The 25624-nt window shown below is 48.4% G+C and overlaps 1 protein-coding gene, 1 long non-coding RNA gene and 1 pseudogene across 3 annotated transcripts; 2 read left to right on the top strand and 1 right to left on the bottom strand.

The window, feature by feature from the left end:
* Positions 1 to 2570: 2570 nt before the first annotated feature.
* Positions 2571 to 14216, top strand: LOC127918478 (thyroglobulin-like). Its single transcript, XM_052501750.1, has 7 exons — positions 2571 to 2634; positions 2860 to 2971; positions 6386 to 6465; positions 6809 to 6952; positions 7306 to 7371; positions 14057 to 14110; positions 14152 to 14216. Exons 1-7 carry the CDS (start codon positions 2571 to 2573, stop codon positions 14214 to 14216), a joined length of 585 nt encoding a protein of 194 aa, XP_052357710.1.
* Positions 14217 to 19552: 5336 nt separating this feature from the next.
* Positions 19553 to 25624, top strand: part of LOC127918475 (thyroglobulin-like) — a 28501-nt pseudogene continuing 22429 nt past the window's right edge.
* Positions 24179 to 25612, bottom strand: LOC127918477 (uncharacterized). Of its 2 annotated transcripts, XR_008100117.1 has the most exons (4): positions 25473 to 25612; positions 24774 to 24834; positions 24590 to 24711; positions 24179 to 24474 (listed from the first exon to the last, which is right to left on the bottom strand). It is a non-coding gene; the product is annotated as an uncharacterized LOC127918477 (long non-coding RNA). The 2 variants fall into 2 exon arrangements; XR_008100116.1 differs by lacking the exon at positions 25473 to 25612 and having other exon boundaries at positions 24774 to 24859.

Genomic DNA, 25624 nt, shown 5'->3' with positions numbered 1-25624 from the left:
AGGGGAACAGTGGGTTAACTGCCTTGTTCAGGGGAACAGTGGGTTAACTGCCTTGTTCAGGGAACAGTGGGTTAACTGCCTTGTTCAGGGGAACAGTGGGTTAACTGCCTTGTTCAGGGGAACAGTGGGTTAACTGCCTTGTTCAGGGGAACAGTGGGTTAACTGCCTTGTTCAGGGGAACAGTGGGTTAACTGCCTTGTTCAGGGGCAGAACGACTGATTTTTTTACCTTGTCAGCTCAGGGATTTGATCCAGCAACCTTTCGGTTACTGGTCCAACGCTCTAACCACTAGGCTACTAGAGGTGTGTATAATGACACTGTCACTTCTCTCTCACTCTGAGGGGAGTCTGCCATACCAGAGTCATTTATAGATGCAGACCAGATGGAAAATTAAATAAAATGATCCACTTGATTTTGTGGGAAATGATTTGCTACCTGCCACATGTAGTCTCTTATCCACAGTAGTGAAGACTTTATCTAGTCAAGATCACTTAATATGATCACGAGTACCCCCAACTCATCCCGTTTAACAGCAACCTGTTGCCTGTTGTTATGAGAGACATGTTGTACGTACAGAAAACACCCACCAGACCAAAATGCTGGGCCTTATGGTAAATGGGGTCAGTAACATATTGTCCAAAACTGTGCTTCCTCTGTATGAAACCTCATTTCCATGCAGACAGCTAGTTACGTCTCTCCTCGATTTGCTCATTAAACCCTCATTTCCTCTCATTAAAGGGTTCTGGGCTGTTGACATCTGGGGTGTTCAGACAGGAACATGGCTCTCTCTGGGACATCCTGTACTTCAAGACCACAGCCAGATTCACTCAGACCCAGTAACCCTGGCCAGAGGACTGTACTGTAGCCCAGTCATAATGAATCATACTGGTTAGGTAAACATTGAGCTCAGTTAGACAGAGTCCAGTCAGGCAAAGAGTACGGCATTGTTCTTTCTGTTGGTGGAAAGTGATGTGCTGCAGGATGAGATCCCTGGTAGGTTCATGGTCAGTATGTTGTAGTGAGGTGCTGCAGGATGAGATCCCTGGTAGGTTCATGGTCAGTATGTTGTAGTGAGGTGCTGCAGGATGAGATCCCTGGTAGGTTCATGGTCAGTATGTTGTAGTGATGTGCTGCAGGATGAGATCCCTGGTAGGTTCATGGTCAGTATGTTGTAGTGATGAGATCCCTGGTAGGTTCATGGTCAGTATGTTGTAGTGAGGTGCTGCAGGATGAGATCCCTGGTAGGTTCATGGTCAGTATGTTGTAGTGATGTGCTGCAAGATGAGATCCTGGTAGGTTCATGGTCAGTATGTTGTAGTGATGAGATCCCTGGTAGGTTCATGGTCAGTATGTTGTAGTGAGGTGCTGCAGGATCCCTGGTAGGTTCATGGTCAGTATGTTGTAGTGATGTGCTGCAGGATGAGATCCCTGGTAGGTTCATGGTCAGTATGTTGTAGTGATGAGATCCCTGGTAGGTTCATGGTCAGTATGTTGTAGTGAGGTTCTGCAGGACGAGATCCCTGGTAGGTTCATGGTCAGTATGTTGTAGTGTTGAGATCCCTGGTAGGTTCATGGTCAGTATGTTGTAGTGTTGAGATCCCTGGTAGGTTCATGGTCAGTATGTTGTATTATGGTGCTGCAGGATGAGATCACTGGTAGGTTCATGGTCAGTATGTTGTAGTGAGGTTCTGCAGGACGAGATCCCTGGTAGGTTCATGGTCAGTATGTTGTAGTGAGGTGCTGCAGGATGAGATCCCTGGTAGGTTCATGGTCAGTATGTTGTAGTGATGAGATCCCTGGTAGGTTCATGGTCAGTATGTTGTAGTGATGAGATCCCTGGTAGGTTCATGGTCAGTATGTTGTAGTGAGGTGCTGCAGGATGAGATCCCTGGTAGGTTCATGGTCAGTATGTTGTAGTGATGTGCTGCAGGATGAGATCCCTGGTAGGTTCATGGTCAGTATGTTGTAGTGATGAGATCCCTGGTAGGTTCATGGTCAGTATGTTGTAGTGATGTGCTGCAGGATGAGATCCCTGGTAGGTTCATGGTCAGTATGTTGTAGTGATGTGCTGCAGGATGAGATCCCTGGTAGGTTCATGGTCAGTATGTTGTAGTGAGGTGCTGCAGGATGAGATCCCTGGTAGGTTCATGGTCAGTATGTTGTAGTGATGAGATCCCTGGTAGGTTCATGGTCAGTATGTTGTAGTGATGAGATCCCTGGTAGGTTCATGGTCAGTATGTTGTAGTGAGGTGCTGCAGGATGAGATCCCTGGTAGGTTCATGGTCAGTATGTTGTAGTGAGGTGCTGCAGGATGAGATCACTGGTAGGTTCATGGTCAGTATGTTGTAGTGAGGTTCTGCAGGATGAGATCCCTGGTAGGTTCATGGTCAGTATGTTGTAGTGATGTGCTGCAGGATGAGATCCCTGGTAGGTTCATGGTCAGTATGTTGTAGTGATGTTCTGCAGGACGAGATCCTGGTAGGTTCATGGTCAGTATGTTGTAGTGATGTGCTGCAGGATGAGATCACTGGTAGGTTCATGGTCAGTATGTTGTAGTGATGTGCTGCAGGATGAGATCACTGGTAGGTTCATGGTCAGTATGTTGTAGTGAGGTTCTGCAGGACGAGATCACTGGTAGGTTCATGGTCAGTATGTTGTCGTGTGGTGTTGTAGGTCTTCTTCAACTTATCCCACGACCATATTATTTACCAGAATAATACATTAGCCTCTAAAACATCATCAACTTATCTCCATTAAAACAGCGGAAGGAAGCAAACACAGTTTTTCTCCAGAAAATAATAAAATGTTCTATTATTTCAGGAGCTCATTTGTGTTGTTCTGTCTGTTGTGTTTTAACAGTTGATCTGACTGGAAGTGTGGAGAGTTTTTACAGCCGTGTTCCCTTTAAGAAGATGGTGTCTTATTCCGTCCGAAGCCGCGTCAACCTGAGTGACAAGCCTATCACTGAGGGGTAAGAGACCTTAGGGCGGTGTCAACCTGAGTGACAAGCCTATCACTGAGGGGTAAGAGACCTTAGGGCGGTGTCAACCTGAGTGACAAGCCTATCACTGAGGGGTAAGAGACCTTAGGGCGGTGTCAACCTGAGTGACAAGCCTATCACTGAGGGGTAAGAGGCCTTAGGGTGGTGTCAACCTGAGTGACAAGCCTATCACTGAGGGGTAAGAGACTTTAGGGCGGTGTCAACCTGAGTGACAAGCCTATCACTGAGGGGTAAGAGACTTTAGGGCGGTGTCAACCTGAGTGACAAGCCTATCACTGAGGGGTAAGAGGCCTTAGGGCGGTGTCAACCTGAGTGACAAGCCTATCACTGAGGGTAAGAGACTTTAGGGTGGCGTCAGAGTGACAAGCCTATCACTGAGGGGTAAGAGGCCTTAGGGTGTCAACCTGAGTGACAAGCCTATCACTGAGGGGTAAGAGACCTTAGGGCAGTGTTACCTGAGTGATAAGCCTATCACTGAGGGGTAAGAGGCCTTAGGGCAGTGTCAACCTGAGTGACAAGCCTATCACTGAGGGGTAAGAGACCTTAGGGCGGTGTCAACCTGAGTGACAAGCCTATCACTGAGGGGTAAGAGGCCTTAGGGTGGCGTCAACCTGAGTGACAAGCCTATCACTGAGGGGTAAGAGGCCTTAGGGTGGTGTCAACCTGAGTGACAAGCCTATCACTGAGGGGTAAGAGACCTTAGGGCGGTGTCAACCTGAGTGACAAGCCTATCACTGAGGGGTAAGAGGCCTTAGGGTGGCGTCAACCTGAGTGACAAGCCTATCACTGAGGGGTAAGAGACTTTAGGGCGGTGTCAACCTGAGTGACAAGCCTATCACTGAGGGGTAAGAGGCCTTAGGGCGGTGTCAACCTGAGTGACAAGCCTATCACTGAGGGGTAAGAGACTTTAGGGCGGTGTCAACCTGAGTGACAAGCCTATCACTGAGGGGTAAGAGGCCTTAGGGCGGTGTCAACCTGAGTGACAAGCCTATCACTGAGGGGTAAGAGGCCTTAGGGCGGTGTCAACCTGAGTGCCAAGCCTATCACTGAGGGGTAAGAGGCCTTAGGGCAGTGTTACCTGAGTGCCAAGCCTATCACTGAGGGGTAAGAGGCCTTAGGGCGGTGTCAACCTGAGTGCCAAGCCTATCACTGAGGGGTAAGAGGCCTTAGGGCTGTGTCAACCTGAGTGCCAAGCCTATCACTGAGGGGTAAGAGGCCTTAGGGCAGTGTTACCTGGGTCCCACTGGTTCTGGGGCTGAGAGACCTTAGGGCAGTGTTACCTGGGTCCCACTGGTTCTGGGGCTGAGAGACCTTAGGGCAGTGTTACCTGGGTCCCACTGGTTCTGGGGCTGAGAGACCTTAGGGCAGTGTTACCTGGGTCCCACTGGTTCTGGGGCTGAGAGACCTTAGGGCAGTGTTACCTGGGTCCCACTGGTTCTGGGGCTGAGAGACCTTAGGGCAGTGTTACCTGGGTCCCACTGGTTCTGGGGCTGAGAGACCTGAGGCCAGTGTTACCTGGGTCCCACTGGTTCTGGGGCTGAGAGGCCTTAGGGCAGTGTTACCTGGGTCCCACTGGTTCTGGGGCTGAGAGACCTTAGGGCAGTGTTACCTGGGTCCCACTGGTTCTGGGGCTGAGAGACCTTAGGGCAGTGTTACCTGGGTCCCACTGGTTCTGGGGCTGAGAGACCTTAGGGCAGTGTTACCTGGGTCCCACTGGTTCTGGGGCTGAGAGACCTTAGGGTGTTACCTGGGTCCCAGGTTCTGGGGCTGAGAGACTTAGGGCCTGGGTCCCACTGGTTCTGGGGCTGAGAGACCTTAGGGCAGTGTTACCTGGGTCCCACTGGTTCTGGGGCTGAGAGACCTTAGGGCAGTGTTACCTGGGTCCCACTGGTTCTGGGGCTGAGAGACCTTAGGGCAGTGTTACCTGGGTCCCACTGGTTCTGGGGCTGAGAGAGGGCAGTGTTACCTGGGTCCCACTGGTTCTGGGGCTGAGAGACAGGGCAGTGTTACCTGGGTCCCACTGGTTCTGGGGCTGAGAGACCTTAGGGCAGTGTTACCTGGGTCCCACTGGTTCTGGGGCTGAGAGACCTTAGGGCAGTGTTACCTGGGTCCCACTGGTTCTGGGGCTGAGAGACCTTAGGGCAGTGTTACCTGGGTCCCACTGGTTCTGGAGCTGAGAGACCTTAGGGCAGTGTTACCTGGGTCCCACTGGTTCTGGGGCTGAGAGACCTTAGGGCAGTGTTACCTGGGTCCCACTGGTTCTGGGGCTGAGAGACCTTAGGGCAGTGTTACCTGGGTCCCACTGGTTCTGGGGCTGAGAGACCTTAGGGCAGTGTTACCTGGGTCCCACTGGTTCTGGGGCTGAGAGGCCTTAGGGCAGTGTTACCTGGGTCCCACTGGTTCTGGGGCTGAGAGGCCTTAGGGCAGTGTTACCTGGGTCCCACTGGTTCTGGGGCTGAGAGACCTTAGGGCAGTGTTACCTGGGTCCCACTGGTTCTGGGGCTGAGAGGCCTTAGGGCAGTGTTACCTGGGTCCCACTGGTTCTGGGGCTGAGAGACCTTAGGGCAGTGTTACCTGGGTCCCACTGGTTCTGGGGCTGAGAGACCTTAGGGCAGTGTTACCTGGGTCCCACTGGTTCTGGGGCTGAGAGACCTTAGGGCAGTGTTACCTGGGTCCCACTGGTTCTGGGGCTGAGAGACCTTAGGGCAGTGTTACCTGGGTTCCACTGGTTCTGGGGCTGAGAGACCTTAGGGCAGTGTTACCTGGGTCCCACTGGTTCTGGGGCTGAGAGACCTTAGGGCAGTGTTACCTGGGTCCCACTGGTTCTGGGGCTGAGAGACCTTAGGGCAGTGTTACCTGGGTCCCACTGGTTCTGGGGCTGAGAGACCTTAGGGCAGTGTTACCTGGGTCCCACTGGTTCTGGGGCTGAGACACCTTAGGGCAGTGTTACCTGGGTCCCACTGGTTCTGGGGCTGAGAGACCTTAGGGCAGTGTTACCTGGGTCCCACTGGTTCTGGGGCTGAGAGACCTTAGGGCAGTGTTACCTGGGTCCCACTGGTTCTGGGGCTGAGAGGCCTTAGGGCAGTGTTACCTGGGTTCCACTGGTTCTGGGGCTGAGAGACCTTAGGGCAGTGTTACCTGGGTCCCACTGGTTCTGGGGCTGAGAGACCTTAGGGCAGTGTTACCTGGGTCCCACTGGTTCTGGGGCTGAGAGACCTTAGGGCAGTGTTACCTGGGTCCCACTGGTTCTGTTATAATTCACTACTTCAATCAATAACAAACATCTTCTTTAGGATAATGACAAAGTCTTTAGGAAAAGTGTTAGACAATTCCTGTTTAGTTTCCCCAAAGAAAAGGTGTGTGCCTGCTTTGTGTTTGTACCAGGTTCCGTGAGTGTGAACGGAGATGTGATGAAGACCCGTGTTGCCGTGGAATCGGATACGTCAGGGACACACAGTCACCTGGTCAGTTGTTATTTCAGTCAACATATTAACTGACATGTTTTTACAGTGCTGACAATTCCTCTGACATTCAAAGTTCAAGGGGCGAGAGAGAAGAGGGAAACAATCACAATATAGCTCCATAGTCCAAAGGAGACACAAATATTTCCTCTAAAGTGTCTTTGTGTGTGTGTCTGTGTGTGTGTGTGTGTGTGTGTGTGTGTGTGTGTGTGTGTGTGTGTGTGTGTGTGTGTGTGTGTGTGTGTGTGTGTGTGTGTGTGTGTGTGTGTGTGTGTGTGTGTGTGTGTGTGTGTGTCTTTGTGTGTGTGTGTGTGTCTTTGTGTGTGTGTGTGCTGTCTCCATCCAGGATCAGACATTCTCTGCCTGACTCTGAACAGCTTTGGTATCCAGACGTGTGGTGAAGGAGAACGGACAACCTGGAGAGTCCAGGACTGCACCCCCTCCAAAGTAGAAACCGGAGTGTATCCGCTTGGCTGGTACGAGAAACCAGGTGTGTGTAAACGCCCGAGGATAAGTAGGTACAGGGTGACTCCCAAATGGCACCCTATTCCCTATGGGCTCCTGGTCAAAAGTAGTGCACTACATTGGCCAACATCTTGTTGTCTCTTACCTTTTAAGTTTGATGTCTTGATGTTACTTTCTCTTCTGGAGAATAGTGACGGCGGCGTTGCCCTGGTTACAGTCCGTGTGTCCCAATTCGGGACACAGCGGTAATACATGTTTTCTCCAGTTGGTGTTGCTGAGCCACGTGATCTAGCAGACACATTGATTTAACCAAGTAGTTGTCTGATCGTTAAGGAGTTTATTACGTAATGACTCAGACGTTTCCATTGTTCTCCACAGTGAACCAGTGGACTAAATCACCACGGTTGTGCCCCAGTTTCCAACTACGTGTTCCTTCAGAGAACGGTGAGAGTGCAGTTAATATTTCACCTCAGGAGTTAGAATGTACAACAACATTACAGTGTTCGTTGGATACGTCAGCTACAATACACAGACTGACTGTGTGTTTATTCCTTCTGTATGTGTTTTATTTATTTAACCTTTATTTAACAAGGCAGTTCAGAACAAATTATTATTTACAATGACGGGCTACCCCCCCCCCTCCCCAGGCCAAACCCCCCCCCCCCTCCCCCCCGGCCAAACCCTCCCCTAATCCAGACAACGCTGGGCCAATTGTACGCCGCCCTATGGGACTCCCAATCACGGCTGGTTGTGATACAGCCCGGGCCCATAGGGCTCTGTTAAAAAATAGTGCATTATGGGGAATGGGGTGCTGTTTGGGCGACAACCCATTTCACATTTGTGTGTGTTTAAAGGGACCCCCCCCCCCTCACATCAAAGAGACAGACTAACATGGTCATCAAGCTTTCATTGTGCTGACGTGCTGAAATGTTTACAAGCCACAGTGTTTCCCAGTTAGCCTTTAATTACACTCACTTCCTCCATACCCTCCAGTAGCTAGAAACCTGTCCATTAGACAGAGGAGATACTGTCTCCAGTAGCTAGAAACCTGTCCATTAGACAGAGGAGATACTGTCTCCAGTAGCTAGAAACCTGTCCATTAGACAGAGGAGATACTGTCTCCAGTAGCTAGAAACCTGTCCATTAGACAGAGGAGATACTGTCTCCAGTAGCTAGAAACCTGTCCATTAGACAGAGGAGATACTGTCTCCAGTAGCTAGAAACCTGTCCATTAGACAGAGGAGATACTGTCTCCAGTAGCTAGAAACCTGTCCATTAGACAGAGGAGATACTGTCTCCAGTAGCTAGAAACCTGTCCATTAGACAGAGGAGATACTGTATCCAGTAGCTAGAAACCTGTCCATTAGACAGAGGAGATACTGTCTCCAGTAGCTAGAAACCTGTCCATTAGACAGAGGAGATACTGTCTCCAGTAGCTAGAAACCTGTCCATTAGACAGAGGAGATACTGTCTCCAGTAGCTAGAAACCTGTCCATTAGACAGAGGAGATACTGTCTCCAGTAGCTAGAAACCTGTCCATTAGACAGAGGAGATACTGTCTACAGTAGCTAGAAACCTGTCCATTAGACAGAGGAGATACTGTCTCCAGTAGCTAGAAACCTGTCCATTAGACAGAGGAGATACTGTCTCCAACGGCTCCAGTAGCTAGAAACCTGTCCATTAGACAGAGGGATACTGTCTACAGTAGCTAGAAACCTGTCCATTAGACAGAGGAGATACTGTCTCCAGTAGCTAGAAACCTGTCCATTAGACAGAGGAGATACTGTCTCCAACGGCTCCAGTAGCTAGAAACCTGTCCATTAGACAGAGGAGATACTGTCTCCAGTAGCTAGAAACCTGTCCATTAGACAGAGGAGAGTACAGGCTTTTAGCTGCTCTCATTACTATCTAGCACAGTGGATAGTGTTGGAATTGGATGCTTTAGAGAGCTCTGTCCTTTTGACATTAAAATACATTTCAATGGCTGCATCCCAAATATGGAGACTTTTACCTTGTGCAGGACACTGAACAGAGCCCTATGGGGCAATGTGTTAGATGTAGACACTGAACAGAGCCCTATGGGGCAATGTGTTAGATGTAGACACTGAACAGAGCCCTATGGGGCAATGTGTTAGATGTAGACAATGTGTTAGATGTAGACAATGTGTTAGATGTAGACAATGTGTTAGCTGTAGACACTGTGTTAGATGTAGACAATGTGTTAGATGTAGACAATGTGTTAGATGTAGACAATGTGTTAGATGTAGACAATGTGTTAGATGTAGACAATGTGTTAGACAATGTGTTAGATGTAGACAATGTGTTAGATGTAGACAATGTGTTAGATGTAGACAATGTGTTAGATGTAGACAATGTGTTAGACACTGTGTTAGATGTAGACAGTGTTAGATGTAGACAATGTGTTAGATGTAGACAATGTGTTAGACAATGTGTTAGATGTAGACAATGTGTTAGATGAGACAATGTGTTAGACAATGTGTTAGATGTAGACAATGTGTTAGATGAGACAATGTGTTAGATGTAGACAATGTGTTAGATGTAGACAATGTGTTAGATGTAGACAATGTGTTAGATGTAGACAATGTGTTAGATGTAGACAATGTGTTAGATGTAGACAATGTGTTAGATGTAGACAATGTGTTAGATGTAGACAATGTGTTAGATACAGACAATGTGTTAGATGTAGACAATGTGATAGATGTAGACAATGTGTTAGATGTAGACAATGTGTTAGATGTAGACAATGTGTTAGATGTAGACAATGTGTTAGATGTAGACAATGTGTTAGATGTAGACAATGTGTTAGACACTGTGTTAGATGTAGACAATGTGTTAGATGTAGACAATGTGTTAGATGTAGACACTGTGTTAGATGTAGACAATGTGTTAGACAATGTGTTAGATGTAGACAATGTGTTAGATGTAGACAATGTGTTAGATGTAGACAATGTGTTAGATGTAGACAATGTGTTAGACACTGTGTTAGATGTAGACAATGTGTTAGATGTAGACAATGTGTTAGACACTGTGTTAGATGTAGACAATGTGTTAGATGTAGACAATGTGTTAGACACTGTGTTAGATGTAGACAATGTGTTAGATGTAGACAATGTGTTAGACAATGTGTTAGATGTAGACAATGTGTTAGATGTAGACAATGTGTTAGATGTAGACAATGTGTTAGATGTAGACAATGTGTTAGACACTGTGTTAGATGTAGACAGTGTTAGATGTAGACAATGTGTTAGATGTAGACAATGTGTTAGACAATGTGTTAGATGTAGACAATGTGTTAGATGTAGACAATGTGTTAGACAATGTGTTAGATGTAGACAATGTGTTAGATGTAGACAATGTGTTAGATGTAGACAATGTGTTAGATGTAGACAATGTGTTAGATGTAGACAATGTGTTAGATGTAGACAATGTGTTAGATGTAGACAATGTGTTAGATGTAGACAATGTGTTAGATGTAGACAATGTGTTAGATGTAGACAATGTGTTAGATACAGACAATGTGTTAGATGTAGACAATGTGTTAGATGTAGACAATGTGTTAGATGTAGACAATGTGTTAGATGTAGACAATGTGTTAGATGTAGACAATGTGTTAGATGCAGACACTGTGTTAGATGTAGACACTGTGTTAGATGTAGACAATGTGTTAGATGTAGACACTGTGTTAGATGTAGACAATGTGTTAGATGTAGACAATGTGTTAGATGTAGACAATGTGTTAGATGTAGACACTGTGTTAGATGCAGACAATGTGTTAGATGTAGACAATGTGTTAGATGTAGACAATGTGTTAGATGTAGACAATGTGTTAGATGTAGACAATGTGTTAGATGTAGACAATGTGTTAGATGTAGACAATGTGTTAGATGTAGACAATGTGTTAGATGCAGACAATGTGTTAGATGTAGACAATGTGTTAGATGTAGACACTGTGTTAGATGCAGACAATGTGTTAGATACAGACAATGTGTTAGATGTAGACAATGTGTTAGACAATGTGTTAGATGTAGACAATGTGTTAGATGTAGACAATGTGTTAGATGTAGACAATGTGTTAGATGTAGACAATGTGTTAGATGTAGACAATGTGTTAGATGTAGACAATGTGTTAGATGTAGACAATGTGTTAGATACAGACAATGTGTTAGATACAGACAATGTGTTAGATGTAGACAATGTGTTGTGTTAGATGTAGACAATGTGTTAGATGTAGACAATGTGTTAGATGTAGACAATGTGTTAGATGTAGACAATGTGTTAGATGTAGACAATGTGTTAGATGTAGACAATGTGTTAGATGTAGACAATGTGTTAGATGTAGACAATGTGTTAGATGTAGACAATGTGTTAGATGTAGACAATGTGTTAGATGTAGACAATGTGTTAGATGTAGACAATGTGTTAGATGTAGACAATGTGTTAGATACAGACAATGTGTTAGATGTAGACAATGACAATGTGTTAGATGTAGACAATGTGTTAGACAATGTGTTAGACAATGTGTTAGATGTAGACAATGTGTTAGATGTAGACAATGTGTTAGATGTAGACAATGTGTTAGATGTAGACAATGTGTTAGATGTAGACAATGTGTTAGACAATGTAGACAATGTGTTAGATGTAGACAATGTGTTAGATGTAGACAATGTGTTAGATGTAGACAATGTGTTAGATGTAGACAATGTGTTAGATGTAGACAATGTGTTAGATGTAGACAATGTGTTAGTTAGATGTAGACAATGTGTTAGATGTAATGTGTTACAATGTGTTAGATGTAGACAATGTGTTAGATGTAGACAATGTGTTAGATGTAGACAATGTGTTAGATGTAGACAATGTGTTAGATGTAGACAATGTGTTAGATGTAGACAATGTGTTAGATGTGTTAGATGTAGACAATGTGTTAGATGTAGACAATGTGTTAGATGTAGACAATGTGTTAGATGTAGACAATGTGTTAGATGTAGACAATGTGTTAGATGTAGACAATGTGTTAGATGTAGACAATGTGTTAGATGTAGACAATGTGTTAGATACAGACAATGTGTTAGATGTAGACAATGTGTTAGATGTAGACAATGTGTTAGATGTAGACAATGTGTTAGATGCAGACAATGTGTTAGATGTAGACAATGTGTTAGATGTAGACAATGTGTTAGACAATGTGTTAGATGTAGACAATGTGTTAGATGTAGACAATGTGTTAGATGTAGACAATGTGTTAGATGTAGACAATGTGTTAGATGTAGACAATGTTAGACAATGTGTTAGATGTAATGACAATGTGTTAGATGTAGACAATGTGTTAGATGTAGACAATGTGTTAGACAATGTGTTAGATGTAGACAATGTGTTAGATGTAGACAATGTGTTAGATGTAGACAATGTGTTAGATGTAGACAATGTGTTAGATGTAGACAATGTGTTAGATGTAGACAATGTGTTAGACAGACAATGTGTTAGATGTAGATGTGTTAGATGTAGACAATGTGTTAGATGTAGACAATGTGTTAGATGTAGACAATGTGTTAGAGACAATGTGTTATGTAGACAATGTGTTAGATGTAGACAATGTGTTAGATGTAGACAATGTGTTAGATGACAATGTGTTAGACAATGTGTTAGATGTAGACAATGTGTTAGATGTAGACAATGTGTTAGATGTAGACAATGTGTTAGATGTAGACAATGTGTTAGATGTAGACAATGTGTTAGATGTAGACAATGTGTTAGATGTAGACAATGTGTTAGATGTAGACAATGTGTTAGATGTAGACAATGTGTTAGATGTAGACAATGTGTTACAATGTGTTAGATGTAGACAATGTGTTAGATGTAGACAATGTGTTAGATGTAGACAATGTGTTAGATGTAGACAATGTGTTAGATGTAGACAATGTGTTAGATGTAGACAATGTGTTAGATGTGTTAGATGTGTTAGACAATGTGTTAGATGTGTTAGATGTAGACAATGTGTTAGATGTAGACAATGTGTTAGATGTAGACAATGTGTTAGATGTAGACAATGTGTTAGACAATGTGTTAGATGTAGACAATGTGTTAGATGTAGACAATGTGTTAGATGTAGACAATGTGTTAGATGTAGACAATGTGTTAGACAATGTGTTAGATGTGTGTTAGATGTAGACAATGTGTTAGATGTAGACAATGTGTTAGATGTAGACAATGTGTTAGATGTAGACAATGTGTTAGATGTAGACAATGTGTTAGATGTAGACAATGTGTTAGATGTAGACAATGTGTTAGATGTAGACAATGTGATGTAGACAATGTGTTAGATGTAGACAATGTGTTAGATGCCAGTGTTAGATGTAGACAATGTGTTAGATGTAGACAATGTGTTAGATGTGTTAGATGTAGACAATGTGTTAGATGGTTAGATGTAGACAATGTGTTAGATGTAGACAATGTGTTAGATGTAGACAATGTGTTAGATGTAGACAATGTGTTAGATGTAGACAATGTGTTAGATGTAGACAATGTGTTGATGTAGACAATGTGTTAGATGTAGACAATGTGTTAGATGTAGACAATGTGTTAGATGTAGACAATGTGTTAGATGTAGACAATGTGTTAGATGTAGACAATGTGTTAGACAATGTGTTAGATGTAGACAATGTGTTAGATGTCTGTGTTAGATGTAGACAATGTGTTAGATGTAGACAATGTGTTAGATGTAGACTGTGTTGATGTAGACAATGTGTTAGATCCAATGTGTTAGATGTGACAATGTGTTAGATCAGTAAAGACAATGTGGATGTAGACAATGTGTTAGATGTAGACAATGTGATGGTGACAATCCTGGTCTCTCCTGACAATGTGTTAGATGTAGACAATGTGTTAGATGTAGACAATGTGTCTAGACATCATGTCCCAATGTGAGATGTAGACAATGTGTTAGATGTAGACAATGTGTTAGATGTAGACAATGTGTCTCCTGATGTGACAATGTGTTAGATGTAGACAATGTCTTGTTAGATGTAGACAATGTCTCCTGTCTGTAGACAACGTGTTCGGTCTCAATGTCTGTTAGATGTATCCCCTGGTCTCTAAAGATGTGCCCTGCCAGTGAGTTTGAGTGAGTGCCCCTCCTGGATGGTCCTCCTGGTGTCCCCCCTCTCACGTCTGGACATTATTCACATCTCCTGTAAAGACCCTCCTGAGGACCTGGTCAGGACCAGAGACTGGTGTCTGTCTGTGAGAAACTCTTCATCTGTGCCTGTCTGTGACCCTCCTCGGTCTCTCTGGACACATGTCTGGCAAGAGGGTGCCCCTCCTCGGTCTCTCCTGTCTGTGCCCCTCATCTGTGCCCCTCCTCGGTCTCTCCTGTCTGTGCCCCTCCTCGGTCTCTCCTGTCTGAGCCCCTCCTTGGTCTCTCCTGTCTGTGCCCCTCCTCGGTCTCTCCTGTCTGTGACCCTCCTCGGTCTCTCCTGTCTGTGACCCTCCTCGGTCTCTCCTGTCTGTGCCCCTCCTCGGTCTCTCCTGTCTGTGACCCTCCTCGGTCTCTCCTGTCTGTGACCCTCCTCGGTCTCTCCTGTCTGTGCCCCTCCTCGGTCTCTCCTGTCTGTGCCCCTCCTCGGTCTCTCCTGTCTGTGCCCCTCCTCGGTCTCTCCTGTCTGTGCCCCTCCTCGGTCTCTCCTGTCTGTGCCCCTCTGTCTCTCCTGTCTGTGACCCTCCTCGGTCTCTCCTGTCTGTGACCCTCCTCGGTCTCTCTTGTCTGTGACCCTCCTCGGTCTCTCCTGTCTGAGCCCCTCATCTGTGCCCCTCCTCGGTCTCTCCTGTCTGTGCCCCTCATCTGTGCCCCTCCTCGGTCTCTCCTGTCTGTGCCCCTCATCTGTGCCCCTCCTCGGTCTCTCCTGTCTGTGCCCCTCATCTGTGCCCCTCCTCGGTCTCTCCTGTCTGTGCCCCTCCTCGGTCTCTCCTGTCTGTGCCCCTCATCTGTGCCCCTCCTCGGTCTCTCCTGTCTGTGCCCCTCATCTGTGCCCCTCCTCAGTCTCTCCTGTCTGTGCCCCTCATCTGTGCCCCTCCTCGGTCTCTGCTGTCTGTGCCCCTCCTCGGTCTCTCCTGTCTGTGCCCCTCATCTGTGCCCCTCCTCGGTCTCTCCTGTCTGTGCCCCTCCTCGGTCTCTCCTGTCTGTGCCCCTCCTCGGTCTCTCCTGTCTGTGACCCTCCTCGGTCTCTCCTGTCTGTGACCCTCCTCGGTCTCTCCTGTCTGTGCCCCTCATCTGTGCCCCTCCTCGGTCTCTCCTGTCTGTGCCCCTCATCTGTGCCCCTCCTCGGTCTCTCCTCCTGTCCCCTCATCTGTGCCCCTCCTCGGTCTCTCCTGTCTGTGCCCCTCATCTGTGCCCCTCCTCGGTCTCTCCTGTCTGTGCCCCTCCTCGGTCTCTCCTGTCTGTGCCCCTCATCTGTGCCCCTCCTCGGTCTCTCCTGTCTGTGCCCCTCATCTGTGCCCCTCCTCAGTCTCTCCTGTCTGTGCCCCTCATCTGTGCCCCTCCTCGGTCTCTGCTGTCTGTGCCCCTCCTCGGTCTCTCCTGTCTGTGCCCTCATCTGTGCCCCTCCTCGGTCTCTCCTGTCTGTGCCCCTCCTCGGTCTCTCCTGTCTGTGCCCCTCCTCGGTCTCTCCTGTCTGTGCCCCTCCTCGGTCTCTCTTGTCTGTGCCCCTCCTCGGTCTCTCCTGTCTGTACCCCTCATCTGTGACCCTCCTCGTTCTCTCCTGTCTGTGCCCCTCATCTGTGCCCCTCCTCGGTCTCTCCTGTCTGTGCCCCTCCTCGGTCTCTCCTGTCTGTACCCCTCATCTGTGACCCTCCTCGTTCTCTCCTGTCTGTGCCCCTCCTCGGTCTCTCCTGTCTGTGCCCCTCATCTGTGCCCCTCCTCAGTCTCTCCTGTCTGTGCCCCTCATCTGTGCCCCTCCTCGGTCTCTCCTGTCTGTGCCCCTCCTCTTGTCCCTCCTCTGTCCTCCTGTCTGTGCCCCTCCTCGGTCTCTCCTGTCTGTGCCCCTCCTCGGTCTCTCCTGTCTGTGCCCCTCCTCGGTCTCTCTTGTCTGTGCCCCTCCTCGGTCTCTCCTGTCTGTACCCCTCATCTGTGACCCTCCTCGTTCTCTCCTGTCTGTGCCCCTCATCTGTGCCCCTCCTCGGCCTCTCCTGTCTGTGCCCCTCCTCGGTCTCTCCTGTCTGTACCCCTCATCTGTGACCCTCCTCGTTCTCTCCTGTCTGTGCCCCTCATCTGTGCCCCTCCTCGGTCTCTCCTGTCTGTGCCCCTCATCTGTGACCCTCCTCGTTCTCTCCTGTCTGTGCCCCTCATCTTGTGCCCCTCCTCGGTCTCTCCTGTCTGTGCCCCTCATCTGTGACCCTCCTCGGTCTCTCCTGTCTGTGCCCCTCATCTCCCTCCTCGGTCTCTCCTGTCTGTGCCCCTCCTCTCTCTCCTGTCTGTGCCCCTCCTCGGTCTCTCCTGTCTGTGCCCCTCCTCGGTCTCTCCTGTCTGTGCCCCTCATCTGTGCCCCTCCTCGGTCTCTCCTGTCTGTGCCCCTCATCTGTGCCCCTCCTCGGTCTCTCCTGTCTGTGCCCCTCATCTGTGCCCCTCCTCGGTCTCTCCTGTCTGTGCCCCTCATCTGTGCCCCTCCTCGGTCTCTCCTGTCTGTGCCCCTCATCTGTGCCCCTCCTCGGTCTCTCCTGTCTGTGCCCCTCATCTGTGCCCCTCCTCATCTCTCCTGTCTGTGCCCCTCATCTGTGCCCCTCCTCGGTCTCTCCTGTCTGTGCCCCTCATCTGTGCCCCTCCTCGGTCTCTCCTGTCTGTGCCCCTCATCTGTGCCCCTCCTCTCCTCTGTGCCCCTCATCTGTGCCCCTCCTCGGTCTCTCCTGTCTGTGCCCCTCATCTGTGCCCCTCCTCGTCTCTCCTGTCTGTGCCCCTCATCTGTGCCCCTCCTCGGTCTCTCCTGTCTGTGCCCCTGTGCCCCTCCTCGGTCTCTCCTGTCTGTGCCCCTCATCTGTGCCCCTCCTCGGTCTCTCCTGTCTGTGCCCCTCATCTGTGCCCCTCCTCGGTCTCTCCTGTCTGTGCCCCTCATCTGTGCCCCTCCTCGGTCTCTCCTGTCTGTGCCCCTCATCTGTGCCCCTCCTCATTCTCTCCTGTCTGTGCCCCTCATCTGTGCCCCTCCTCGGTCTCTCCTGTCTGTGCCCCTCATCTGTGCCCCTCCTCGTTCTCTCCTGTCTGTGCCCCTCATCTGTGCCCCTCCTCGTTCTCTCCTGTCTGTGCCCCTCATCTGTGCCCCTCCTCGGTCTCTCCTGTCTGTGCCCCTCCTCGGTCTCTCCTGTCTGTGCCCCTCTTCTGTGCCCCTCCTCGGTCTCTCCTGTCTGTGCCCCAATCCTTGTATTTACCTCTTTCTACTCTCCTCCTTTTCTGTCTGTTCAACTGTGTTTGTGTGTCTCCCCTCAGCCTGTGAGGAGGCTGAGTCCTGTGTTGTGGTGTCAGTGGGGCGGACCGACTCGGCTGTCCGCTGTGTCCTCTACCCAGACACCCTGGCCTGTGGCCCCTCCACTACCACCACCGGAGGTCAGGACTGTCGGCTGGTCATCAGAGAGTCAGCTCTCCAGGTCTACCTCCACAAAGGTGGGCAACATCCCTGACCCTGACTCACTATACATCCCTGACCCTGGTTCACTATACATCCCTGACCCTGGTTCACTATACATCCCTGACCCTGGTTCACTATACATCCCTGACCCTGATACACTATCCATCCCTGGCTCACTATACATCCCTGGCTCACTATACATCCCTGACCCTGCTCACTATACATCCCTGACCCTGGGTTCACTATACATCCCTGACCCTGGCTCACTATACATCCCTGACCCTGACTCACTATACATCCCTGACCCTGGCTCACTATACATCCCTGACCCTGGCTCACTATACATCCCTGACCCTGGCTCACTATACATCCCTGACCCTGGCTCACTATACATCCCTGACCCTGGCTCACTATACATCCCTGACCCTGGCTCACTATACATCCCTGACCCTGGCTCACTATACATCCCTGACCCTGGCTCACTATACATCCCTGACCCTGGGTCACTATACATCCCTGACTCACTATACATCCCTGGGTCACTATACATCCCTGACCCTGGCTCACTATACATCCCTGACCCTGGCTCACTATACATCCCTGGCTCACTATACATCCCTGACCCTGGGTCACTATACATCCCTGACCCTGGGTCACTATACATCCCTGACTCACTATACATCCCTGGGTCACTATACATCCCTGGCTCACTATACATCCCTGACCCTGGGTCACTATACATCCCTGACCCTGGCTCACTATACATCCCTGACCACTATCACATCCCTGACCCTGGCTCACTATACATCCCTGACCCTGGCTCACTATACATCCCTGACCCTGGCTCACTATACATCCCTGACCCTGGCACTATACATCCCTGACCTGGCTCACTATACATCCCCCTGGCTCACTATACATCCCTGACCCTGGTCACTATACATCCCTGACCCTGGCTCACTATACATCCCTGACCCTGGCTCACTATACATCCCTGACCCTGGCTCACTATACATCCCTGACCCTGGCTCACTATACATCCCTGACCCTGGCTCACTATACATCCCTGACCCTGGCTCACTATACATCCCTGGCTCACTATACATCCCTGACCCTGGCTCACTATACATCCCTGACCCTGGCTCACTATACATCCCTGACCCTGGCTCACTATACATCCCTGACCCTGGCTCACTATACATCCCTGACCCTGGCTCACTATACATCCCTGACCCTGGCTCACTATACATCCCTGACCCTGGCTCACTATACATCCCTGACCCTGGCTCACTATACATCCCTGGCTCACTATACATCCCTGACCCTGGCTCACTATACATCCCTGACCCTGGCTCACTATACATCCCTGGCTCACTATACATCCCTGACCCTGGCTCACTATACATCCCTGGCTCACTATACATCCCTGACCCTGGCTCACTATACATCCCTGACCCTGGCTCACTATACATCCCTGACCCTGGCTCACTATACATCCCTGGCTCACTATACATCCCTGACCCTGGCTCACTATACATCCCTGACCCTGGCTCACTATACATCCCTGACCTTGGCTCACTATACATCCCTGACCCTGGCTCACTTTACTGCTGCTAATGTGACTAGTGTTTGAAGAAACAGAGATGTTTATTGGTGGGTTAGGTCGTGTCAATCACTGCAGCCTACTTCCTGTAATGGTCATTATTATTAGAAAGCGTGATTTATCATCTGAGAGGTGCTGAAGGAGTTTTACAGCTGGTTGATTCCAGTGCAGACAGTATCTCTGTCCCAAATGTCACCCTGTTCCCTATATGGTGCATTACTTTTGACCAGGGCCCATAGTTGTCAGTCCAGGCTTCCTCTGACTGATGGTTATGTTTTCTGTGGGATCCAGAACCCAAGGCTCGTTGACGTCAGTGTTTATCCCGGCTCACGGAACGCTCCAGGGATCGTCCGTGACTCACGCTGCTCATCAGACAGGAAGACAGTCAGACAGTTCTTGGGAGTTCCGTACTGGCTCGTCCTCCTATGAGAGCCCTCCGTTTCGTCCCCCACAGCCTGCTGAATGGAGTGGCACATGGAACGCCACGGTTACCAGGTAAACAATGACTCTGTTTTTAAAGATGCGTTATAAAGGTTTTGTACAATTTCATCCAGTAGTTTGGAAAGGGGTGTTCACCTGAAAATGTTATTTAATAAAAATAAAAATCATAATATTGAACCTTTATTTAAGTAGGCAAGAACAAATTCTTATTCAAAACGAGGGCCAAGGAACAGTGGGTTAACTGGTCTAGGAACAGTGGGTTAACTGGGTTAACTGGTCTAGGAACAGTGGGTTAACTGGTCTAGGAACAGTGGGTTAACTGGTCTAGGAACAGTGGGTTAACCTGGTCTAGGAACAGTGGGTTAACTGGTCTAGGACAGTGGGTTAACTGGTCTAGAAACAGTGATGTTTACTGGTCTAGGAACAGTGGGTTAACTGCCTTGTTCAGGGGCAGAACTGACAGATTACTTCCTGTAATGGGGATTATCATTAGCAACCGTTCGGTTATCATCCGACAGGCTAACCACTTTTACAGACCTGCCGTCCCTACACTCTAACCACTAGGAGACCTGCCGTCCCTATACTCTAAACTGTAACCACTAGGAGACCTGTTCCCTAAATCAAAAATCAAATCAAATGTATTTATAAGCCCTTCGTACTAGCTGAGACCTGCTGTACAGAAACCCAGCCTAAAACCCTGCAGGTGTAGAAGCACACTCTAACCACTTGGAGACCTGCCGTCCCTACACTCTAACCACTAGGAGACCTGCCGTCCCTACTCTAACCACTAGGAGACCTGCCGTCCCTACACTCTAACCACTAGGAGACCTGCCGTCCCTACACTCTAACCACTAGGAGACCTGCCGTCCCTACACTCTAACCACTAGGAGACCTGCCGTCCCTACACTCTAACCACTAGGAGACCTGCCGTCCCTACACTCTAACCACTAGGAGACCTGCCGTCCCTACACTCTAACCACTAGGAGACCTGCCGTCCCTACACTCTAACCACTAGGAGACCTGCCGTCCCTACACTCTAACCACTATGACATGTTACATCCTGGGATTGTTTTAATATATACAATTTCACTACCGTTAAAACGTTTGGGGCCACTTAGAAATGTTCTTGTTTTTGTAGAAAAGCACATTTTTGTCCATTGTAACATAAAATGTATCAGAAATCTAACCACTTTTTTAATGGAATATAAATTAATATTCAAATGCCTGCCGCCCCTACACAGTCATAACTGGTCTACTACAGTGGGTTAACTGGTCCTGCCCACTAGGAACTGGCGTTACAAGCTGGTCTACCAACTGAGCCACAGAGGACCACCAATGGTCTAGGAACAGTGGCCCATTATCAGCAACTACTCTGGGTTAACCACTAATCCAAGTGGGTTACATTTTAAAACGCTCCACTCATGAGAAAACCACTTTGCAATTTGTTACCATCTGAAAACTGTTGTGCTGATTAAACAAGCAATAAAACTGGCATTCAGACTAGCTGAGCATCTGGAGCATCAGCATTTGTGCGTACAGGCTCAAACCAGAAACAAAGACATTTCATCTGAGATTCTTGTTCTGAGAAATGAAGGCTATTCCATGCGAGAAATTGCCAAAAACTACATCTCTAACCACTGTGACCTGCCTTCACAGAACAGTACAAACTGGCCCTAACCAGAATAGAAAGAGTGGGAGGCCGTCCCTGACATTACTTAACCACTAGTTTTGCCGTCCCTACATTCTTTTTTGTCCACAGTGAACAGCCATTTACAACATAAAATCTTATCCACTAGGTAGACCTGCCGTTAACTTGTAAGACTGCCGTCCTGGAACTCAACCAGATTTGTTCCTGGAATATTTACATTCCTCCACTCTAACCACTAGGAGACCTGCAGTCCCTTGTTTGGAAGCCAGTGTACTCTAACCCAGACGGGCTCCACTAGGAGACAGGCTGCCGTCCCTAACAGCTCCTTGTTTGGGTGTACCAGATGACAGACCTGGAGGTTCCTCCTCTAACCACTAGTGTTCCAATGGCACTAGGAGACCTGTTTACACTCTAATGAGTTGTAGGGTTTTTGATGGCACATAGGGAGCCCCCTACACTTTAACCACTAGATCATCCCTCCACTAAACCTGCCCTGTGTGAAAGGAGGATTAATTGTGTCGTCTGCATGTTGTAACCACTAGGAGACCTGCCGTCCCTGAGAAAAGGACCCTGCAATTATGTTAGCCACATCTGAAAGAGCAACCACTGGAGACCTGGTGATTCCCTACAAACCACTAGCGGAACCTGCATAAAAACTGGAGACCTGTGAGGTTATGACAGAGCCAAGTGACTTGGTTGAATGCCCTGGGGACACCAGTGGTAGAATGTTCTATGAGTAGACTGGACAGATTTAACCCCACTGGTCTGGAGAAGAAATCAGGTGCCCTACACTCTAATCATTGGGCAGTTCAACCACTAGGAGGGTGGAGGGAGGATCTGATGGTCCAGACAGCAAAAGACCAGAGGAGACCTGCCTTCATCTGAAATGACATCAATGACTAGTCAGATTTTTAATGTTACACTGAGAAACAGAAATGTTCTATTTTGTACATGGAAAGCCAATTGAAAAACATAAAATGTATCAGAAATGGTTCCAAATGACTATTGTTAGCTGGAAATGGTCTGGAGAAGATTTTTTTTTGAAAACGCCGGATCACAGAAACCCAGATTTTGCAAGAGCACATCTAAAACTGTTGTTCAGATGGATTGTGGCAAACCAGGCAACAGTTTAAAACGCTAGTGATCTGGAGCCCTTTTGCAATTATGTTGCACAGCTGAACAAGAATGGACAAGTACACAATGGTAGACCCAGTTCATAGTTGAGCATCTGGAGCATCAGCATTTGTTATTCTGAGAAATGAGGTTAAATTGCCAAAAACTGGTTATTCCCATGGTAGACCAGTTGTACCACATGCAGTGTGTTAATGTGACCTCTAACCCTGTTGTTATGGATGTTTCCCCATGGTAGACCCAGTTGTACCAATGCAGTGTGTTAATGTGACCTCTAACCCTGTTGTTATGGATGTTTCCCATGGTAGACCCAGTTGCCACATGCAGTGTGTTAATGTGACCTCTAACCCTGTTGTTATGGATGTTTCTCCATGGTAGACCCAGTTGTACCACATGCAGTGTGTTAATGTGAACAACCCTGTTGTTATGGATGTTTCAATGGTAGACCCAGTGTACCACATGCAGTTGTTAATGTGACCTCTAACCCTGTTGTTATGGATGTTTCCCATGGTAGACCCAGTTGTACCACATACAGTGTGTTAATGTGACCTCTAACCCTGTTGTTATGGATGTTTCCCATGGTAGACCCAGTTGTACCACATGCAGTGTGTTAATGTGACCTCTAACCCTGTTGTTATGGATGTTTCCCATGGTAGACCCAGTTGTACCACATGCAGTGTGTTAATGTGACCTCTAACCCTGTTGTTATGGATGTTTCCATGGTAGACCCAGTTGTACCACATACAGTGTGTTAATGTGACCTCTAACCCTGTTGTTATGGATGTTTCCCATGGTAGACCCAGTTGTACCACATACAGTGTGTTAATGTGACCTCTAACCCTGTTGTTATGGATGTTTCCCATGGTAGACCCAGTTGTACCACATGCAGTGTGTTAATGTGACCTCTAACCCTGTTGTTATGGATGTTTCCCATGGTAGACCCAGTTGTACCACATGCAGTGTGTTAATGTGACCTCTAACCCTGTTGTTGTGGATGTTTCCATGGTAGACCCAGTTGTCTGCAGCCTGGAGCTGTGGAGTCATCAGCCAGCAGTGAGGACTGTCTGTACCTCAACATCTTCGTCCCCAGCGGCATCGTAAGTCACATTGTACCGATAGAGATCTTTGTTTCACTAGAAGCCCTGTTGACCTCTCCTTTAGTAACCCCTAGACACCTCAAACACCACTCCACTACCGGTCCCTCAGATTGACAGTTGGTCTGCCGTGTCATTCCTGTTCTTGTCTTTTCCTCTGATAGAGAGGGAGTGCAGCGGTCCTGGTGTTCTTCCATAACCCGTCTGGAGCAGCCAGCGATGACACAGCATCTCTACTGGACGGCTCCAACCTGGCTGCAGTCGGCAACATCGTCGTGGTTACCGTCAACACCAGGGTTGCAGCGTTCGGATTCCTCAGCACAGGTGCTCCTCTTAACACACGTCAGAAGCAGCATTCAATTATCTTACAGGTTCATATGCTTTCAAAAGTAACAAAAGACACGAACAAGTGCTGCCTTCTAAATCTGAACTCACAACTGGGTCTGAGAGCGCTGCTGAAATGGCTTAATAAGTGAATGTAAATGTAGGAGGAAGACAGTGGACATGAAGTTAGAATCAGGTCACGATGAAAGTGAAGGGGAGAGGATGACATGCTTACTGTTGGTATTCTGCTGCTTTGGGGGCTGAGAGGGCCCGGAGGGAGAGATGGGGAGGGGAGATGAGGGGGAGAGATGGGAGAGATGAGAGATGGGGAGGGATGGGGAGATGGGGGTGGGAGAGATATGGGGGGGGGACATCTCTGCTGATGGTGTGTTCTGTGCTGATGTGGCACTGAGAGGGAGGAGTGACTCTCTCCACAGTCAGCTAGCCAGCCATAGCACACAGCTGGCACACTCACAGACATGTGGAAGGACTGTGTGTGTGTGTGTTCAAGTTTCAACTTTATTATCCTAGGCGGCACGTTCTGTTTTAGAGTGATGTGTAGTCTTGGTGATAGGAGCCCTCAGCCAGCAACTCTAGAAGACCCTGCAACACAGCCACACCTACTAAACCACTGGTCCCTCCCAGGCAGCCCTTCTATAAAGCCCTGCAACACAGCCACACCTACTAAACCACTGGTCCCTCCCAGGCAGCAAAGCCCTGCAACACAGCCACACCTACTAAACCACTGGTCCCTCCCAGGCAGCCCTTTCTATAAAGCCCTGCAACACAGCCACACCTACTAAACCACTGGTCCCTCCCAGGCAGCCCTTCTATAAAGCCCTGCAACACAGCCACACCTACTAAACCACTGGTCCCTCCCAGGCAGCCCTTCTATAAAGCCCTGCAACACAGCCACACCTACTAAAACCACTGGTCCCTCCCAGGCAGCCCTTCTATAAAGCCCTGCAACACAGCCACACCTACTAAACCACTGGTCCCTCCCAGGCAGCCCTTCTATAAAGCCCTGCAACACAGCCACACCTACTAAACCACTGGTCCCTCCCAGACAGCTCTTCTATAAAGCCCTGCAACACAGCCACACCTACTAAAACCACTGGTCCCTCCCAGGCACCCTTCTATAAAGCCCTTCTAAACCACTGGCCCCTCCCAGACAGCTTTCTATAAAGCCCTGCAACACAGCCACACCTATTAAACCACTGGTCCCTCCCAGGCAGCCCTTCTATAAAGCCCTGTAGTCTTCCAGGCAGCTATAAAGGCAGCCCTGCAACACAGCCACACCTACTAAACCACTGGCCCCTCCCACACAGCTCTTCTATAAAGCCCTGCAACACAGCCACACCTACTAAACCACTGGCCCCTCCCAGGCAGCCCTTCTATAAAGCCCTGCAACACAGCCACACTTACTAAACCACTGGCCCTCCCAGGCAACCCTGCAACACAGCCACACCTACTAAACCCCTGGCCCCTCCCACAGCTCTTCTATAAAGCCCTGCAACACAGCCACACCTACTAAACCCTCCCAGGCCCCTCCCTGCAACACAGCCCTCCCACAGCTCTTCTATAAAGCCCTGCAACACAGCCACACCTGGTCCCTCCCACTAAACCAACTGGTCCCTCCCAGGCAGCTCCTTCTATAAAGCCCTGCAACACAGCCACACCTACTAAACCACTGGTCCCTCCCAGACAGCCCTTCTATAAAGCCCTGCAACACAGCCACACCTACTAAACCACTGGTCCCTCCCAGACAGCCCTTCTATAAAGCCCTGCAACACAGCCACACCTACTAAACCACTGGTCCCTCCCAGGCAGC

The sequence above is a fragment of the Oncorhynchus keta genome, unplaced genomic scaffold, assembly GCF_023373465.1.
Source record: "Oncorhynchus keta strain PuntledgeMale-10-30-2019 unplaced genomic scaffold, Oket_V2 Un_contig_14292_pilon_pilon, whole genome shotgun sequence".
NCBI lineage: Eukaryota > Metazoa > Chordata > Actinopteri > Salmoniformes > Salmonidae > Oncorhynchus > Oncorhynchus keta.
The sequence above is the reverse complement of the archived record's forward strand: the minus strand, read 5'-3'. Positions and strand labels throughout refer to the sequence as shown.

Bases quoted from the DNA above. Each gene is read 5' to 3' on its own strand.
- LOC127918478 (XM_052501750.1), top strand. From the start codon at position 2,571: ATGAGATCACTGGTAGGTTCATGGTCAGTATGTTGTAGTGAGGTTCTG. The intron at 6,953-7,305 runs GTGTGTGTAAAC...TGTTCTCCACAG, and splicing joins TGGCTGGTACGAGAAACCAG to TGAACCAGTGGACTAAATCA. The intron at 7,372-14,056 runs GTGAGAGTGCAG...GTGCCCTGCCAG, and splicing joins ACGTGTTCCTTCAGAGAACG to TGAGTTTGAGTGAGTGCCCC.